General features: G+C 39.7%; 1 protein-coding gene across 3 annotated transcripts in view; it reads right to left on the bottom strand.

The window, feature by feature from the left end:
* Window positions 1-20,825, bottom strand: part of Lamp2 (lysosomal associated membrane protein 2) — a 51,124-nt gene that overhangs the window by 15,337 nt on the left and 14,962 nt on the right. For 2 of the 3 annotated variants that reach the window (XM_029472999.1, XM_021152776.1), the window contains exons 3-8: window positions 19,825-20,038; window positions 14,608-14,766; window positions 12,998-13,197; window positions 12,064-12,186; window positions 8,543-8,606; window positions 7,564-7,728 (exon numbers count right to left, since the gene is read on the bottom strand). In XM_029472999.1, coding sequence (XP_029328859.1) covers window positions 7,564-7,728; window positions 8,543-8,606; window positions 12,064-12,186; window positions 12,998-13,197; window positions 14,608-14,766; window positions 19,825-20,038 — 925 coding nt within the window. Of the gene's footprint in view, window positions 1-2,833; window positions 5,162-7,563; window positions 7,729-8,542; window positions 8,607-12,063; window positions 12,187-12,997; window positions 13,198-14,607; window positions 14,767-19,824; window positions 20,039-20,825 lie in introns of those variants that run through there. The other variant, XM_021152777.1, reaches the window with a different exon arrangement.

Consider the following 20,825-nt stretch of genomic DNA (forward strand, 5'->3'; position numbering starts at 1 on the left):
GACACCGTCAATAAGACAAAAAGACCACCAACAGATTGGGAAAGGACCTTTACCTATCCTAAATCAGATAGGGGAGGACTAATATCCAATATATATAAAGCAGCCTTATTTTTTAATAGCCAGAAACTGGAAAGAACCCAGATGTCCCTCAACAGAAGAATGGATACAGAAAATGTACATTTACACAATGAAGTACCACTCAGCTATTAAAAACAATGGATTTATGAAATTCTTGGACAAATGGATGGGTCTGGAAGATATCATCCTTAGTGAGGTAACCCAATCACAAAAGAAGTCATTAGATATGCACTCCCTGATAAGTGGATATTAGCCCAGAAACATAGAACACCCAAGATACAATTTGCAAAACATAAGAAAATCAAGAAGAGGGAAGACCAATAGGTGGATACTTCATTCCACCTTAGAATAGGGAACAAAATACCCATCAAAGGAGTTACAGAGACAAGGTTTGGAGCTAAGAGGAAAGAATGGACTATCCAGAGACTACCCCACCCAGGGATCCATCCCATAATCAGCCACCAAACCCAGACACTATTGCATATGCCAGCAATATTTTGCTGAAGGGACCCTGGTATAGCTGTCTCCTATGAGGCTATGCCAGTGCCTGGCAAACACAGAAGTGGATGCTCACAGTCAGCTATAAGATGGAATACAGGGCCCCCAATGGAGAAGGTAGAGAAAGCACCCAAGGAGCTGAAGGGGTCTCCAACCCTATAGGTGGAACAACAATATGAACTAACCAGTACCCCCAAAGCTAGTATATTTAGCTGCATATGTATCAGAAGATGGCCTTAGTAGGCCATCACTTGGAAGAGAGGCCCCTTGGTATTGCAAACTTTATATGCCCCAGTACAGTGGAATGCCAGGGCCAAGAAGTAGGAGCAGGTGGGTAGGGGAGCAGGGCGGGGGGGGAAGGGTATAGGGAACTTTCGGGATAGCATTTGAAATGTATATAAAGAAAATATCTAATAAAAAAAGAAATATAAAACTTCTCTTAAAAACTAATTAAGGCCGGACGTGGTGGAGCATGCCTTTAATCCCAGCACTAGGGAGGCAGAGGCAGGGGGATTTCTGAGTTCGAGGCCAGCCTGGTCTACAAAGTGAGTTCCAGGACAGCCAGGACTATACAGAGAAACCCTGTCTCGGGGAAAAAAAAAACTAATTAAGATTGCTTTTTAAACAGTAAATTCGTGACTCACCTCTAATGTAACACCATACTTAGATTTCTTTTAGATCTACATTCCAAACCACAAGTGTATCTATCACATGAAGATGAACAGATACTTGAAGCTGACACTGAAAAGCCAGCTCAGTGGGTAAAGTACATGTTGTGTTAGCATGAGGACCTAAGCTCAGACACCAAGCATCCATCCACTGTGTGCACCTGCAATCCCAGGGCAGCACTGGGGGAAGATGGTCACTGGAGCCAATGAGCACTCTGGCCAGTCAGTCTAGCAAAACTAGCAAGCTCCACATTAATAAAGACCCTGACTCAAAAAAAAACCCAAATATAAGGTGGAAAGCACACAAAAACCCTAACATAGATGTGTAGCCTTTACAGGCACACACAGTATATACACACACAAGTACATGCATGTGTATACAGAAAATATTTGAAGCTATTCAGTATAATCTATATATGTCTACACAAATTTCAAAGACAAGATATAATGATTACTAACAGGATTTTGGTTTCTAGGTAGAAGAAAGGGAGATGAGTAGAAGAGACGTGAACCCAAGACAATGTAACTTTACCTACCTAAACAAACAGATGGGAATGTTATAATATTCAAAATAGATGAATCTTCTAAGAATTCTTCCTGACAATATGCAGGCAATGTAAAATGGTACATTATTCATAGAGTTTAAGTATGTGTTTGAAATAAAACATGTGGCATCTTAGAAGACTCTTTCTAAAAGATTCAAAGATGCACCTAAGTTTTCTGAAATGAAAGGCATTACTCAAAGAGGTAAGAAAAAGCAGAATTTTAAAGTACCCACAATCACTAGATGAAGAAAGCTGTGAGACTAACATCCTAAAGAAGTTCAGAAACTTGGCCAAAGTCTCCCACAGTAGAGGCAGTGGCATTGAGAACCAGTGGCATTGAGAACCATGATAACTGCAGTGCCATGGCTTACCTCAGGATCTCAGGGGAAACCTGCCAGGTGAACTGCAACATTATCTTGCATAATAACATACTAATATGACTGGCAAATTACATGGGGATTGAAAAAGCAAGTGTGAGCTAATTTAAGAGACACTTTGTGTTATGGATATGAAATGTTAGCCTCAATTTGGGAATTAAGAAAAGTGTACCAAGAAGATGCTCTGAAGCTTTGACTATGAAATAAATATCCTCCATTACTATTTACCTGTGAGTTAGATTCCACAAGAGTGCTTATGCTTACACACACACACACTCACTCACTCAGTCTCAGTCTGTCTCTGTCTCTGAGTCTGTCTCTGTCTCTGTCTGTCTGTCTCTCTCTCTCTCTCCCTCCCTCCCTCCCTCTCTGTCTCTCTCTCTCCTTATAACAGACTTGTCAAATAAAATCATCCAGACCTGAGGCCTAGGTGAAGATGCATGTCTCAGGTAATTCTTATTCTGCAGCCATAGTCATCCTTGTGTCACTCAAACCTTACAAATGGGACTTTCTCTCCAGACTGAGTAGCATACAGACAACATATACTGGAAACAATCTAGTTCTTTCTATTCTTAAGCACTTGTTCTAAGTTGTTTTTTTTTTTTAATCGACATCATGTAATATACAAAATCTTCACTTTTAAGCAGTGGGAAAAAATGTGAGCAAATTTCCTTAAGAAATAAAAGAATCTTTATTGATTTAGAAGCAATGTTGGGCAAACAGACAGGCAAATATCTGAGAAGAGATATCGTACGTACATCAGCTAGCACTTTAAACATTTGAAGAGAAAACATGGAAAGTACTTACATGGACCAGTTTCTTATACAAATTCTAAAGTGTGGAAAACATCCCACAGCAGACAGAGTATTACCATCAAGAAGCAAAGCCAGTAAAACAAAACAAAACTACAAAACTACAAAGACAGTGTGTATTGTCTATAGGAAATAATAGTGTAAAGAGCGGTACATAAACTGGCCCATGTAAAATACAAAAATATTTATTGAAGTCAGATCTTTCTATAAAACAGTGCTTTGGAGGTATCTCAATATGAATCCGATATATAATCTAAATGTAAAATCGTTTAGAAACATTAACAGCATTAAGCCAGTGCCACCCACTTGTTCCAATTAGTCTTTTTAAAAAGCTGTTTTGTTGATTCATGACAAATACATAAGACTTACATTCTTAAAAGCACAATCCATCCTTTTAGGATTAACAAAACAAAATGCAAAAACAATTAAAATGAAAAATGTATTTTAAAATCAGATTTCTGATTCATTTGTAACAAGTACTTTAAGCTGGCCATGCAGTTCCCTGTTGCTCTAGAAGACAGTCAGGAGTAGGATTCTGAACTAGCAAGGTTTTCAGGCTAAGTCGACAACAAGTTAAAGTGACACAATCTCTGCCACTCCTATACAACTCAAAAGACAGTCACAGACATGAACATGCTAACATGCAAGTGCCTATACGTGTGCATATATATCATGTATTCAACATCAGCATTTTGGAACCCAGATAGCTCTTCATTTTCTTGTGAATGAAAGGCATTTAATCTGCCCTCCCCAAATAACAAGGACCTTCTATATATGGCTGCAGAGCTTAAGAAATATTTGCTGGGCCATACCAGTATGTACACATGTATGTGTATGTACACATCCATACATATATGGAAGATGTCCTAGAAGCTGCAAGGAATACATGATGTGTTAAGTATTGGGCTGAAAGAATTAGTTCTCTTATATAAGCAGTAGGTGGTGCATAGTAAATGAACAATTGGTGCCATCTCTGAGTACAGAACTGAATAGAAAAGTACCACAACGAACATTAACTATTTAAGTTTTGATTATCACAGAACCATTTAAACATAAAAGCCAAATTAGTAAGTGCTGTAGCAGTCAATGCAAACTGGAAATGAAGACCATGTTAATGGACTAAGGCAAGACCATGACTTTTGGATTAGGTGCAAGCAATTTTATGAGCATAAGTGCACTTTGTTATCTAGGTTCTAAGACATACTAACATTTCTTCTTAAGGAAAAAAGGAAAGAACAAAGCACATTACCACCAAGAAGGAAGACTGGAAGGTTCAAGAGAAATCTGCATCAATCTTACTGCTGCATGTAGAGGCCAATTTCTGGGTACCAAGCACTAATGCCCTCATTTGGCACTGCCTAGCAATTATCTCTAAAGCACCTAAAACCAGATTGAAATGCCCAGTTGGAATTGCCTTGTGTCTTGCAATTTAAAAGATTGAAACATCCAGGGTTTTTTTAAGATTAAATAAAAAGATAACATCTATTCTAAAATTTAGGACTTTTGTTTTTGTCATTTCAGCCACATTAAATACAAATGTATTCAAAAACATGGGAAAAGAATTTTGCTGGCAAGAGCATGGTACCTCTGGGCTCTGCTCAAATCTACTGATACCTTTTTCATAGGTCAAATACGGAGCAAGGCCGAAGTAGCTAAGTCAACCTGCAAACAAAAGTCACAAGCAATGCAAAAGGAGCAAGTACAAATCCACTGGAAATCAGGATGGCCAAACTCAGTCTCATGCAGGCAGAAGAAACCGGCTTTTTCCTACACTGGACGTTCTCATTCAAAACTCCAGACCAGTGAAACAGAACCAGATAATTTTGTACATGCCTTTTGCCATAGTAGTTTTAAACTCAGGAAAACTAAAATCATATGATTCATTTATAGTTGATAGTATTTGGAATTCTTTTGTTTTAATTTGAGATCTACTATACCACCCAATCTAAGAGCAGGACTGTAACTAATATACCTTCAATAGTATTGCATGCGAGAACTTGTACTTGCTTTATTGTTTTGTAACAGATCACATGTGGATTAGTGTTACAGAGTCTGATATCCAGCATAGGTCTTTCTTCTGCCAATTAGGTAAGCAATCACTATAACGATAATCAAGCCTGAAAGACCAGCACCAACTATAATTGGTATTAGAATGGTGTCATCATCCAGCGAACACTCCTGGGCTGTAGGTGAGAAAAAGTGTGTAACAAATAATGAGTATAATCAAAAAGAAATATCCAAAAGTAAAAGATGCTGATTTAAAAGTCAGAAATGCTCTTATAAAAGAAATTTCAACAAAGGCAGGCATATTTTTTATGATAAAGTATAGAAAGTGATGACCAGTTAAAGCTACAATCTTGAAGTGTATTTGTCCTTTCATTTGTGAGTACATATGAATATTTATTTGTGTGAATAATCCAGATTTATTTAAAACTCTAAATAAACAATGTTATCACATGATATGCACACACTGTGTTACATATACTTCTAAGATGAGAGAATTACTTTATCATAAATGAAAAGATCTAACCAAGCCTATGTATATAAAACCATTTTAGCATCTAAGTGGGAGAGTGTATCTCTCTCTCTGGGGAAATAGAAATTAGGATATTACTGGACTGAACGATCAGGCTGGCTCTGGAGTTCATTAACAATAGAGATCAGCAAACTATAGCCCAAGTACCAAACCTGGCTAAAGAGCTAAAAATAACATGAATAATTTTAAACAACTGGAAAAGAAGACAGTCTTTTGTGAAACGTGGGAGTTACATGAAATTCAAATCTTCATATCCTTAAAGTTTTACTAGAACACAGCCACACTCATCTGTATGAACTGCCTAGGGAGGTTCCCAAGCTACAGCGGCAGAGGTTGCCACACAGACCAAATGACCTCAAAGCTTGAGAAATCACTGTTGAAACTGTTTCACAAAAAGCTTCTGTCCCTGGCATAAAATATGTGATTTCAGTGGGTGGAAGAGCTAAGAAACTAGGACCTCTTACTAATTTGAGTGTGTTTACTACATGTTTTATCAATCTAGCTCAGAATAGCAACCCAAAGAGGCTATTTTTTTCTATTTATAGCAAGTAGTCTGATCTAATAAAATCCAATCAACACTCCAACCTGACTGCAATTCTATTTCCTCCCTGAATACACTTAAGTATTACCTGGATGTGATATTTATAGCTACCCACAACCAAGAACCTAGTTCCATAAATAGATCAGGCATTCAATATCAGTATTAAATGTTATATATCTTTCTGGCACCCAACCTTTCAAATTAGGCAAAGACTATTGGCTCATCTCAGGCCACTGCCAACTAGATAGATAAAACAGACCTGAACTGCGAATAGTAGTAATGATTTTAAATTTTAAACACAAAATCAGACCTCAAATTAGGATAATGATGTAGGGGAGCTAGATGATTTCAAAAATAAATCTATTGTAAGATCAAAATAATTAAAGTTATAAGGAAACAAACACAGAAAGGAATTGGATTCTGGTTTTGTTTCTTTGAAACAGGATCTCATACACCCCAGGTTGGCCTGCAAGTGAATTTTCAGCCAAAGATGACCTTGAACCCCAGATGACTCTGCCTTGACCAGCTGAGTACTATGTTTTTAAGCACGTGTCACCACTTCTGGCAAAGGAAATGGAGTCTTGGATATTTTTTGAAGTTGCGATTAACCTTTCTACCCACAAGAATGGTAAAGGTCTCTTTTGGCCTGAGCAAGGCCAAAGTAGTATTCCCTAGCACTGCAAAGGCAGCTGAATCGTTCACAGCATATTCACTTTAAACAGAGCATCTCCGTTTACTTATAAGCCTCTCGATTAATTGTTTGAAAGGATGGCAATGACTGGAAAGCTCTGCTCAGCAAAGCTCTGCTCCACAAACTGCCAATTTAAGTAATTGGTTTAAAAGCATAAGTCACTTAAGGAATTTGCTCTACTTTTCTTTCTGTCATGCAAATCTTAATCTTGCAATGCCAAATACATCTTTTGTATCCATACAAATACAGTATAATGAACTCTAGGAGGATTTCATTAAAACCCAAATAAAGGCCATCATTTGCCCTTCTAAAGTAGGACTTCAAAACGCCTTATTTGAACTAAATTGTACTTGCAGATCTCCCTATATGACACTCTGGCTAGCAAGATGAATTCACGGGTGTGAGGCTTTGCTATGACTCTGTATCTTGGGTCTTAAGAAAATCAAGCCAAATTGTTTTCATATGGGTATGAAAATGTTCCCCAAGATGGTCCCAAGAAGGCAGATGTAAGGTAAGGTACTTATAGCTCCAAGTGCCATCCCCACCCAAATTCAACCCCAGGGGAGTACCTGTTCCTTAAAAAGGATTCTTAAATACTTCAAATTATTTTCAGGTTTTCAAAAACTGTATCTGCTTTGAGCAAAATGATGAGCCAAATGAAGAGTTACACAATTGGTTCCAGGCTGTAAGAACTTTCTATCAGAATCAAGAGGGGCATTTTTGTTTCTCTATGTTCATGTACAGAATCCTCTTGACTCAGAGGAAAGGCCACCTATAGGGTGACAGAAGAACAGAGTGAATAAGGTTTGTTTCTTACCTGTAGAATACTCTCCTTTTGTCACATTAAAAGGTTGCACCTTTAGGTTAAAGGTATTTATCTGAAATGCTCTAGACACAGAAAGCACCTGCTCTTTGTTGCACATATAAGAACTTCCCAGAGGGGCATCCCAGAAGCTAAGGTTGTTGTTAGAAATGTTGAAAGCTGCAGGAAAAAAAAAGGCAGGTGAGTAATTTCTTAGTGTATCAATACTAAGGGGGGGTTGGCTGGAGGACAACCTTGAGTACACTGTTTCTCAGATGCTGTCCATCTTGGTTTTGAAGACAGGGTCTTTCATTGGCTTAAAGCTGCAAAATAAGCTAGACTAGCTGGTGAGCTTGCTCCAGAGATCCACCTGGCTCTGCCTCCCCAGCACAGAAATCACAAATGCACATTGCCATACCTACCTTTTTTTTTTTTTTTTTTTTTTTTTTTTTTTCTCAGATCTTTGTGCTCTGCAAATACTCAGGGCGTTTTAGTAAAGTATAAGAGTTTGCAGTCAGGCTCTGACCAACACCATCCCCGCCCCCCCCCAAAAAAAAAACCAACTGTTGTCATTAATAAATTCACTTGTTTCTTTTGTTTTCTGAGACAGGAAGGATATCACTATATAGACCCAACTGACCTAGGGCTCACTATGTAACCCAGGCTGGCCTCCCACTTACGATCTTCCTGTCTCTGCTTCCCAAGGCTGGAATCCCAGGCATGCACCACCTCATTCACTTCTCTCTAATCTTTCCAGAGCTTTCAGTAGCCTAAAATCTAGTCGCTTCCCTAACAAACATCCACCATACTTTGAAAAGATGATTCTGCAAGGGAGACAACACTGTAGTTCTACATTAGATTGTAAACTGTGATCAAGAAATATTTTTACATAGCATCTACTATTTCATAAGACACAATCTGGTCATAAGCTAATTAGTATTTCTTTTCCCTCCATAAAATCCACTCTTCTCCTCCAAGCCAATGCTGTGCTTACCTGAGCCATTAGCCAAATACATGTAGACATTCACTTCCTTCAGATAGAACCGTTTTTCATTTTTCTGTTTGAAAAAGAGCTTCTAGTTAATAACATATCATCACAACTGCCTAAAGAAAAAGTTGGTCTATCTGCCTTTCTGTCTGTCTGTTTATTAGAGGCAGGGTCTCTCTGTTATATACCCTCTGGCTGTCCTGGAACTTTTTCACACTCAGAGACTCACATGCCTCTGCCTCCCAAGTGTTGGGAAGTTTATTTTTTTATGAACATATATTTTACTTTTATTTTGAAACAGTATCTCACTATGTAGCCTTTGATAAGCTGGAACTTACTATATAGACTTGGCTAGCTCAACTCAGCAATCCCCCTGCCTTTATCTCCCAAGTGCTGGATCAAAGCCTTGCACTACCACATCCCACTAAATATGTTAATTGTATGTATTTTGTTTTCAAAAGAGGGTTTTTCTGGCATAGCCAGGACTGTTCTGGAACTCACAATGTAGACCAAGCTAACCTACAACTCACAGAAATCCAACTGCCTCTGCCTCCTAAGTGCTAGGATTGAAGGTGTGTACCACCATGCCCAGTACTTAATTATATGTATTAATCGAGCTCAGTGTGATATTCTGACACATGCATACATCAAATACTAATCAAATAAAGGGCAATTGGCATTCCTCTTGCCTTAGAACTGTTTGTATTTGAAGCACTGAAATCCCCTTTTCTAGATCTTCATAAAATACAACATAGGATATTTTGAACTATCTTTCTAAAGCATTTAACTGATCAGCCAGTCATTCTAATTGTCTACATGCTTAGTATACACAAAGTAACATGTCTGCTCCATGGGACTAGCAAGATGAATCGGACTTGTATCTTGCCCTCCCAGTGCTTGCAATCTGCGAGGAAACATAGATCCTTAAGAAATTAAAGATACAGCTCAGTGGTGGAGGGCTTGCTCAGCATTTATGAGTCCTGGAGTTGTAACCCGCTTGTTCCTTGACTTGAAAAAAAAAAAAAGATACACAAATAAGTTAATCCTGTCTTTAAAAAAAACGAAAGTGGCCAATTAGAAATTTGGCAAGAAAATCATCTCCAATAAGGGAAGATGTATCCCTCATGTCAGCTGAGGGATAAGGAATTGGGGGTGGGCAGGATCTGGTTAGGAAACAAGTGGATCAAGGATATGTTCAAGATGGCAAGAGCAAAAGCAAAGGTAATCAATCAGAAAGAAACATTACCTAAATAACAACTGAGAACTAAGTGCTAGCCATTATTCTTTCTGGGTGTGAGACACTGGAAATTGACCCTAACGTTTTGCAGGCATTGGATAAGCATCCTGACACTGAGCTGTATGTCCTCAGTCATTATGTTTGCTATTTTGAGACAGAGTCTCACTAAGTTGCCCAAACTAGTACTAAACTCAAGTAGTGCAAACTGACCTTGAATTTGCAATCTTCTTCTCTCAACCTCCCAAGTAGCTGGGAGTATAGAGCTGTGCCACCAGCCTTGGCTCCAACACCCCTATACTACTGATGCTGTTACTATGCCCAGTTTAGGATGAGTCATTCAAGCACAGAGTTGCTAAGTGACCTCCTCCACTGCTGCCAATTAGCAATCAGTGAGCTGGAATTTAAACCCAAAGTCTGGCTCCAAACATTCGGACTGGTTACTGCTGGGCTCTTAGACTTCACAAGCTATTGCATGAAAGCAGAGAGAAGGAAGGCTCATGGAGTGAAATCCAAGCTGCGAGAGCAGAGTTCACTGCGTGGAGGAAAGGGCTTGAGCTGCCCTTCTGTCCTTTAGATGTTACCTTGTTGGCAAAACACAATCACTGAAGATTTATGGGAAGAGCTGTGCTTTGGGAAGATTAATGTAGGGGAGATAAACAAAGGGGGAGCTTAGGTAAGAGGCCTTTGAACTACCCAGACAAGAGAAGCCACGGCTAGAAGCAGATATGGGACAAAGAGAGCAAAATGAAATGAGAGACATTTCAGCAGCAAGTGTAATGGAGGGCTTGATGTGTCCTCTTACTATGCCCTCCCTCTGTTCAGCCAATGCTCTGCCTGGCACTCAAGATGCACTCCTAACTTTGTTCTAACTCCCTTCATATTCTCAGCTGGACACACAGCTCGCCATCCTCCTCCTAGCTGGACTGGCACTGATTATGTTCCTTCATCCAGGGACAACCTCTACTTTTCTACTTCTCCTCACCTCTGTATGCACAGATCTGACCTATCCCTGAATGCCCTCAAATGTCATCTTTTCCATTAAACTTCCTCTTTGTGTTAACATCTGGCCTGGCACTAGGCATATAGCCAGGTAGCCGCATGCTTCTTTAGCATCTGTGAGGCTCTGAATTCAATCCCAATTGGGAGAGAAAGAGAGAAAAAGAGAATGAGAGGGAGAGCAAGAGAAAAGGGAAGGCAGGCCTATCCTGGACACATTGAAGAGGCTAATTCTTTTTTTTCTTTATTTTGTAATTTTTACAGTGCTAACGATGGAACCCCAGAGCATCACACTGGCAACTAATTTAATGAGTCAATGGATGGACTTACACATAGATAACAAGGGAACTGTTCTTTAGATTCTCAAAGGATTAGTACCAGGATACCAAAATCTAGGAAGTCCAAGTCCCCCTTTCAAAATGGTGTACTATTTGCTTAGAATTTACATGTGGCTCCTATATACTTTCAGTCATCCCTAAATTACCTATAATCCTTAAATATAAATGTATAAAAAATAGTGTATTGTTTATTTTAATAACAAAAACAAAACTGTGCATGTTCACAATAAATACAATTTTTGTGGTTCTGGAGATCAATCTCAGGGTCTTGTGCATTCCAAGCAAGAATGTCTGCCACAGACAATGAACTTGAGACATTTTTACCTAACACTACTTCGAGGTTGTATGTAGGACGTAGAGAAACAGACAGCTAACCATGTTCATTAATGCTGGCTATTACTAGTACAGATACTATAAAGAAAACATTCTATAAGAATGTTAACAGGGGCTAAAAAAGATGGCTCAGCAATTGGGAGCACTGGCTGCTCTTCAAGGACCCGGGGTTCAGTTCCCAGCACCCACATGACAGCTTACAGCTATCTGTGATTCCAGTTCATGGCATCTGGCGCCTTCACTCAGATATGCATACAGGCAAAACACCAATGCACATAATAAATGTATCTTCACAAACAAAGGATATAACTATAAAAGGTTTAAAACGGTGTGTTAGCATGAGAATTGTCTAATAATAGAGAAAATATTATAAAAACTAATTAGAGCTAGTTTTCTTTTACTATGAGTTCATTCTTGTTTCTACACTGAAGCACATATAATAGTACAATGGCCACTTTGTGTGATTATTAATACAAGAGTCCAGCCTATAGATAGCCCAGTTGACTCAGAGATGAGCAGGGATAAATAAACCAAATATCGTCCCCCTCCCCGCATACACCTACCCACTGTTCAAACTTGCAGGTGCACTTCTCAGAGAAAGCGCTTTAGCTTTCAGTACTTACCACAGCAAAGATAAAGTCAAGATACTTAATTTGGCTGTTGTTCAGCCTAAGTTGAGCACTTTGAGGTTGACAGCTGCCGGTGAAGTTGGTTGTGGCAGGGTTGATGTTAAAAATAAAAGGCACCTTCGGGAGAATAAAGAGAAGGGAGGTGCAGATTAACTGTAAAAGTCAACACCAAAGCCCTTTACACTGATAAAACCAATGTCAACATACAACACAACCTCTTTTGTGTGGACACTTGAATTCCTGATGTCTTACTTTCATGAGAACTTGATGCAAGACTTCAAGCTATGACTCAGCCAACTTCAACTACAATAACAAGAGGGAAGTTTCCCCAGTAATGAGTCAAATGAAAACACTTTTTTTTTTTTTTCAGAGCACAAAAGCCATCTGTCTAGTTTGTTTCGGATCCTAAAAAATGTGATTTGTTCACTGGCACTCCATCTGGTGTCCAAATGAGGTATTGCAACTGGACAAGGACTTGACCATAATTGTGCTCTGACTCATCAAATAGCCTTGCACCAACCTACAGTGTGGTTCAAATAAAAGCCTGAAAAGGCTTTGATTTGACTTTCATTTTTGGCAGTGTTGGGGTGGTACCCAGACCTTGTACATGTGCTGTAACTGCTCTATCCCTGAACTTTATCTTATCCCATCTCCAACTTAACTACATATGCTGAGCTACTGAAGGCTTATAGAATCTAAGCTGTAAAGAAGTCTTTTAATAAATTGGCAGGTTTTCTGCTGGTCAAGATTCCTAGATGGTGAGATTAACTATTCATGGATATAGTCATTCCAAATTATTCAAAACTCAAGTCAACACCAACTCTGCATTTAAACTTAAATCACTCTAGTATCGGTTATTAAGTGCACGGTGCACTATACATTACTTAAGATACAGACAGTTTACAAAAAAGGTTTCACTAAACCCTACCTTCTCCTCTGTGATGTTCAGCTGCAGCCCCATGGTAGCCAGCAGACAGGTAGTATTGCCATTTCTAATGCTGTAGTTTCCAACAGTTGGAGTTGGAGTGGGTGTTGAAGTTGGAGTGAGTGTGGTTGTAGTCGACGGGGCAGTGGTGTGAATGATGGGTGCCACAGTGGTGACAGTTTGGTCTTTCTCACACACTTGTTCTAAAACAAAGGACAAAACAAGCTCGGGTGATCTTGCTTTATTAGGCCAGGGAAGAGCAAACTACTTCGAGTTAGGTTCTCACAGTCCAAGGGGTTAATTAGAGCAAAAGAAGACCTCGGGGGATGAAGCACGGGTTCCTAAGCTACTGTTTCATAAACAGAGAATCTCTTATGAGTTGTGACCAGAATAGACAAACTCCGAACACATCAAAAGTTATAGTATTCAACTGTGGCCACATAATCTTCCTTCTTGGGCCCACAAATGCCTTTATTTCAAAGAATTTCCCCTGTCTCTGATGAGAAATTCAGAGACAAGTCTAAAACAACCCCACTCCCCACCCCCAAGCTAAAAATGTTTTTTTTTTTCCTTCAAATGTAACAACCACTGTGAAGAAGTGGTACTAAAAATTAGCCTGGAAATCGTTGAAGGGTTTAAATACAAAGGAATCATATTTCTATCACTCCTCTAGCAGGTTATTGATATTTAAATCCCTTCTTAGAAAGTATTAGTTTTCAAGTAATGAATGTGAAATTATTACATTTCCATTAAACAGTCCACTGTGGGTCTCTAGTGCTTACATTCTCATTCATATTCTCTCTCTCTCTCTCTCTCTCTCTCTCTCTCTCTCTCTCTCTGTGTGTGTGTGTGGGTCTCTAGTGCTTACATTCTCATTCATTCTCTCTCTCTCTCTCTCTCTCTCCCTCCCTCCCTCCCCCTCTCTCTCTCATACAGATAAACACACACACACACACACACACACATTCACAAACACAACATACTACAAACAAGACAATTGCATGTATATCATAAAATTTCAACTGAAATTATCTGTAAGAATGGTTATCACTTTAAGCCTATGCTCACAGTGCACGCCTATGATCCTAGGAGGCAGAGGCAGGTAGATCTCTGAGATGGGAGGCCAGACTGATCTACAGAGGGAGTTCCAGGATGGCCAGGACTACACAGAGAAACCCTGTCTCACAAAAAAGAAAGGAAGGAAGGAAGGAAGGAAGGAAGGAAGGAAGGAAGGAAGGAAGGAAGATCGATCTATCACTTTAAAAATATTTAGTCTGCACCTTAAGAAATGTTCTCAGACGGTGATCTCAGTGAATGCTACCTGATATAGTCTGCCCTTAAAATAAGAGCCACATATATAAGTCCATTTAAGGACTTACGGTTTTTGATTAGGCAGTGGAGGCAAATGTCTTTAATCCCAGCACTAGAGAGGCAGAGGCAGGTAGATCTCTGGGAGTCCGAGGCCAGCCTGATCTACAGAGAGTTACAGGACAGCCTGGGCTGTTATACAGAGAAACCCTGTGTCAAGGAAGGAAGGAAGGAAGGAAGGAAAGAGAGAGAGAAAGAGAGACAGAGAGAGAGAGACAGAGAGAGAGAGGAAAGAACAAACTTACCATTTTTACTCACTGTACCATTTTGGACAAAAGCTTGGAGGTGAATACCCCAATAGTTCTGAACAACAGGAGTCAGGTTGTAAGTTAAAACACTATTGCACTTAAAGATGACATCCAATGGAACTGTGAAATTCTCAGGATTTTTAACAGTATGAACTCCTATAAAACAAGGTTAACAATGTTATTTCCAGGAAGACAAGAGAAACTAATATATTTATATTAACATAAATACAGGTTCCCTTTCTTCTAGGCCTTGCTATGTCAAAGGTTATAAACTGTGGAGCGTTGACAGGAATGACAAATTCACTGTGACTGGAACTGTAAGCAGTAGGGAAGACAAGACATAAGGGTTATGAAAGAAAGCAGAAAGCAGAAAGACTAGAGGGATGGCTTCATGGTTACCCGCACCGGCAGCTAGTTCCTAACACCCATTTGGTGGCTCACAAATACCTGTAATTCCAGTCCCATGGGGATGTCATACCTCTTCTGGCCTCTGTGGGCAGTAGGCACACACAGGATGCATAGACATACGTGCAGGCAAAACACCCATACACATAAAATAAATGTTAAAATAATAAAGAAGCATTATTTTTTTAAAGAAAGAAGATATTTGTAGAAGGTGTTCCCCTGAAACTTCTCACACCTAAGGACAGTATGAGCTTGGTTGACAATGGGGGACTTGCTTCTGTTTTTCACATTACCTGTTGCTCTTGCTATGGTTTTGTGTTCATGGACACCTGTGTGCAAGCTGGTTATGGAGAGTACACATGTGGGGGCCGTCAGAGGATAAACTGCAGGAGATGGTTCTCTCCTTCAGATTCCAGACAGCCAACTGGGGTTGTCAGACTTGACAGCACACACTCCTACACACAAAGTCATCATGTTCTCCCTCCCCCAACCTGTCCCTGACCCTACCTACCCACCCAACTTCATGTTCCTTCCTCTCCCTACACCCTCACTCTCAAAATAACCAAGAGCATAGCAAGGAGAGTTGAAACAAATAAAGAACAATAAGGCAAAAAGTGTCAAAACAACAACACAAGGGAGTCCCATTTTTGCTGGAGAAAAATGATGTCCTTTACCAACAGATACCAATCCTAGTTAGAGTAAGCCTTAAGAGAGGAAATAAGGCCTAATTTATTTTAAGGGATGTTAATAAATATCCAACCATAGGCAGAAAAAAACTCTGACCCTAACTTTTAATTACCAGGGGGAACAGAAGGCCAATGGTTGCTTAGGTGAAAATCGAGATATAGTGAAGGGCAGGAGGAAGAAAACCAAAGGTAAGTTTAAAATGCCTTTCTACAGTAACTAGATGGGACTTAGTGACTGTAAGAAAGGCAGACTGCTGAGAATGGTGCACAGTGGAAAGAGTTACTGCCCTATAAGCATATCAGAGGCCCCAGGTTCAATACTCAGCACCCCAGAAAATAAGGTGGTGGAGCCACATAGGCCAGCACTGAAATGCCTGCCGCTCCAGAGGTAGAGAGCCTGGAGGACTGGGACTTCAAGCTTGTGCTTGGCTTCAGCTAGCCAGAGGCCCATCTGGGCTACATTAGAAGTGATAGAGCCTTCCTCTTTCTGGGGCTACTGAGGTGATTCCGAGAAGTGACAGGCCTGGTGACTGTGTCCCAGTCTGGCATTGGTGACACATGCCTTTAATTAATGCCTTTAATCTTTAATTCTGGAGGCAGAAGCAGGCAGATCTAGTTGAGTTTGAGGCTAACTTAGGCTATAAAGTAAGTTCCAAAACAGCCATGGCTATTTCACAGAGAAACTGTCTCAAAAAGACAAAAATAAAGTGTAATAAAGAAAAACGTAAAACAAATGATTCCATTTCAAGAAATCTTCAAGTAAAAATGTATGCCACTGTGAACAGAATTTTTACTGGAATGCCTATAGTGAAACTGCAAAATACTGAACTCATACAGATCTAAGTGGCCTGGTCTCTTGGAGAAGCAGAAAAGAATGTATTCATGATCCCTAACACGGGTAGTCTTCTATGCATCTCCATCATGTAACAAGGCAGCCACGTAGTGCTTCTTGGCACCCCCTAATGGACAGATGGAGTTTGGGGATTTTTAAATTTGAATGTTTTCCTAAAATTGTCTCCTTGTTATCAAAAAGGAGCAGATGTGAACTTGCTATATAAAGACAGACCTTAAAAAACAATGAGCGGAAGCCAGGCGATGTGGCACATGCCTTTAATTCCAGCACTCAGGAAGCAAAGGCAGATGGATCTCTGTGAGTTTGAGGCCAGTCCTAGTCTACATAGTTGAGTTCAAGGAAAACAAGAGCTACTTGGTGAACTGTTTCAAAAACAAAACAAACAAAAAATGATGATAGGAAAAAAGTTTCTAAACATTTTAGGATTATACTATGAAACTATATAAAAGTTAAAACTATTCCCTATGAACACATACAGGAATATCACACCCTGAAGATATAAGGCTGGTTGCCTCTAGCAGGCAGAGAAGAAAATGAAATCAAGGAGTATCTCAAATTTAGCAGTAAAGTTTTGTTTCTTTAAATAATGAAACACCCATTTTAAAATTCGATTTATTAACCCAGGCATACTCCTTTAATCCCAGCACCCAGGAGACAAAGGCTGGTAGATCTCTATAAATTAGAAACCAACCTGGTCTCCATAGGGAATTCCAGGCTAGGTAGGGCTATACAATGAGACTCTAAAATTAAAAAATATATTCTGGGTAATAAGTCTCTATGAGTCTGCTATATTATTCTCTCTGGGTTTTTAATTTGTATTTTAATCATAAAAACATTTTTTAAGTAGCAGCTTCAAAGTTACTTCAATTATTAAATGCCTAAAACTTAGCATTTCAGAGTAGGGCAGTGGTAGCACACGCCTTTAATCCCAGCATTCAGAAGGCAGAAGCAGGAGGATCTCTGTGAGTTGAAGGCCAGTCTCGTCTAGACTGAGTTCCAGGACAGCAAAGGTTATACAAAGAAACTCTGTCTCAGAAAAACAAACAAAACAAAGCAAAGCAAAGCAAAACAAAAGTAGCATTTCAAACTACTAAATTATTTCAAAGGCAATTCTCTAAAGTATACGTAAAGAAAGTTCAAAAGTTTTGATACTTTATTATACAGAAGACAGTCACAGAAAAAGTCAACAACCACTTGTTTAAAATAAAGACAAGGAAAGGGGTTAGCATGTTAGTGACTTTATCTAACATGTCTGACTAAAGCCATCTTCCTTTAACAGTTGCCCACGCAGTTGAGGGATGGGTCACATCATCCCCTGATTATAACAGATTCTGAAGCTGGCTTCTTCTGCTTGTAGTCTCCTCACTTCCAAATTAATCCAGCAATATATTCTCTATAAACTGCTCTCTCTGCTTTGCTTGTATCATTTTCTGGCTTAGAAAAACCTACCACGGTTTCCCTAGTGCCTACCTTCATTGTGCTAAAAGCCCTTTCTTGGCTTCCCAAGCCCCTATAATGAGGCCCACTGTACTGAGCCAACTGGCTTGGCCTCCTGCTACACAGACAGACAGCCTGGATCTCAGGCAACTCTCCAATGACTGCTGTGCATCCTCTGGCTCCCCCTGGTGGAAGCATCCTGCTCCAATTCTTCCACTTACGTTCCACCATAAGCCTGCAGCTCAGGACGAAGCAAGCACCTTTACCCCTCCATCATACACTGACCTCTCTCATTCTGTTCCCAATCCCTCTTTTCTCTCTGCTTTTCATCAGGACCCCTGGTGAGAACACTCAGAAAGCAGGCACTCAGCCCATGGATCAACAGATACAACTATAGAATGCATAATACATTCTGAATTTACTGTGTGCTTTATGTTGTTGTTGAGAAAAAAAGGTCTAGAGTTTTCCTCACAGGGTCACAAAAGATTTATAAACTGTCTTCTCACTTAAACAGAAAGTCAAGGACAAATTTATCCTAGTATTTAAAGATAATGCAACCATGCCCCAGCCAAAGATAAATATCTAAAAATAGCTAATAACCTCTTGCCTCGGTTCTTCTCTCAAAACAAGAGATTAGTAGAATTAATACTTTGGTTTGATTTTTCAGTAGACCAGGATGGCCTTGAACTTAAGAGCTCCATGGCTTTGAAGTATGCTCTTTCCATCTACAAGTCCAAGAGTGGTATTAACTCCAGATCTCAGCGCCTGACGTTGACTTGCCAGTGTTTCTGCAGTCAGAATGGCACACTATGTGTAAGAGAGCTAACTACTCCAGACATCCTGCTAAGCTAACTTCACTGGAGGGGGCCGAAAAGGGAGAGAATTACATCCCAAACTGAGGATGGTGGTGTACAAACACCAAAGATCTCAATCCTCAAGGCCGCTGATAGGAGGAGTATATATCTCAGGTCAGCCTGGCTTGACAAAAAAAAAAAAAAGAAAAGAACAAAAAACACCTTAAATTCTCCACCACACACACTTTCAGAACATTTGAATGCATGACTGTTTAAGAAAGACGAGACTGAGCCGGGCGTGGTGGCGCACGCCTTTAATCCCAGCACTCGGGAGGCAGAGGCAGGCGGATTTCTGAGTTCGAGGCCAGCCTGGTCTACAGAGTGAGTTCCAGGACAGCCAGGGCTACACAGAGAAACCCTGTCTCGGAAAAAAAAAAAAAAAAAGAATGACGAGACTGACCTAATCAAGTTGTTCTTGACCTAAAGTTGTCTCAAAATAGCAGTTAGTTTAACTTTTCAAGTAAAGGTTCACAGTAACAGTAAAAAGATCTGAAGGTAAGACATTTCTTCTACATTACTGACCTGGGACACTTTCAATTAGTAAGGAGTTTTCTCACTCACCACCATTTACTTAGTGCCCACTACTGAGTAGATAAAAGGAGTTAAGTGTGCACACTCTCTATCTCAGGAAACTGGCTGCAATCACTAGCTCTTTGCTCACTTACTAAATTTAGAGCCTTTGGGGAAGTCACCAAGCCTCATCCCCTTTATTATTATCAACCCTTCCAAAGGTTGCTATAAACTGTACACTCAGTAGAATACTGCATAGAGCAAAACACTCCAGAAATGGTACTCAATATCACTTTGTGCCCAACACGACTCTATGCATGAACTCAGAGCTTAAATGAATAAGAGGACTTGATTTTTTTACTCTTATTAGGAAGACAGATAGGCATAATAATCATTATTTTAGTTGTTGACATTTTTTGTTACTAATGAAAGCAAGAGAATACAAAATCAATCCAATTCTTAAGTTTACCTTTAGCTACAGCATCAGGAAATGCTGTGCTATCACTGGTGTTGTAGGAAAGCACGATGTCGTGAATTGAATAGTGAGATGCTTCCTTGGTAAAATTCACAGCCCAAGAGACAGCGAATCCAAATTGTATCATTATTTTGGCACTATTCTGGTCATCCCCACAACTGCTTCCATCATGTGTCACCTTGTCAGGTACTGCAATGGTTCTAGTTTTCTAAAAGATAAAAAGAAAAAAGTTTAGGAGTGGGTAAGAAGAAAAAAAACAGACATCAGTAAAAGCCCACCACCCCTGGAGAACCCAGTTGGGTGTACCACTTTTAGCTAAATCACACTTTCCCCTCAGCCAAGAGGCTCTTTCCCAATCTCAGATTCTTTAGCTACACACACCAGTAGTCTGGGCAAGCTCATGTATGTCTGAAGAAGAGAGAAGTCGCCCGGCCTCTTCTCTAACTCTTAGCTCATTTCAGTAAACCTCAGGAGAAAATCCAGGGTCTCATACACAATGGGCAAGAGTTCTACCAGTGAGCAATTTCACAGCTTACACATTGGGTTGTTTTTTTTAGGTCATGTTATATATAGGGCTTTAACAAAATGAAAATAAGGCAAAAAAAAGACCAAAGAGACCAACAAAGCAATAGGTAGATACTGCAAACTGTTTCTTAGAAGTTGGGAGCCTAAAAAGATGGCTCAGTGGTTAAGAGCACTGCTTACTCATCTGGAAGACTTGGGTTGGATTTATAGACCCCATATTATGGACTCACAATTGTCTGTAACTCTAATTTCAGGGGAGGCTATGTCCTTTTCTGCCCTCCTCTGACACCAGACACACAAGTGGTACACAGACACACACAAATAAAATTAAACCCATACACCCTATACACACATAAAAAAATTAAAACATAATTTTTAAAGATAAAAAAAGAAATTCAAGTTTTAATGTCAGTATATTCTATTATTACAAAAGTTGCTGTAACTGAAATACTATGAAGTCTTTCCTCATT

This window comes from Mus caroli, chromosome X, assembly GCF_900094665.2.
Source record: "Mus caroli chromosome X, CAROLI_EIJ_v1.1, whole genome shotgun sequence".
Classification (NCBI taxonomy): Eukaryota; Metazoa; Chordata; class Mammalia; order Rodentia; family Muridae; genus Mus; species Mus caroli.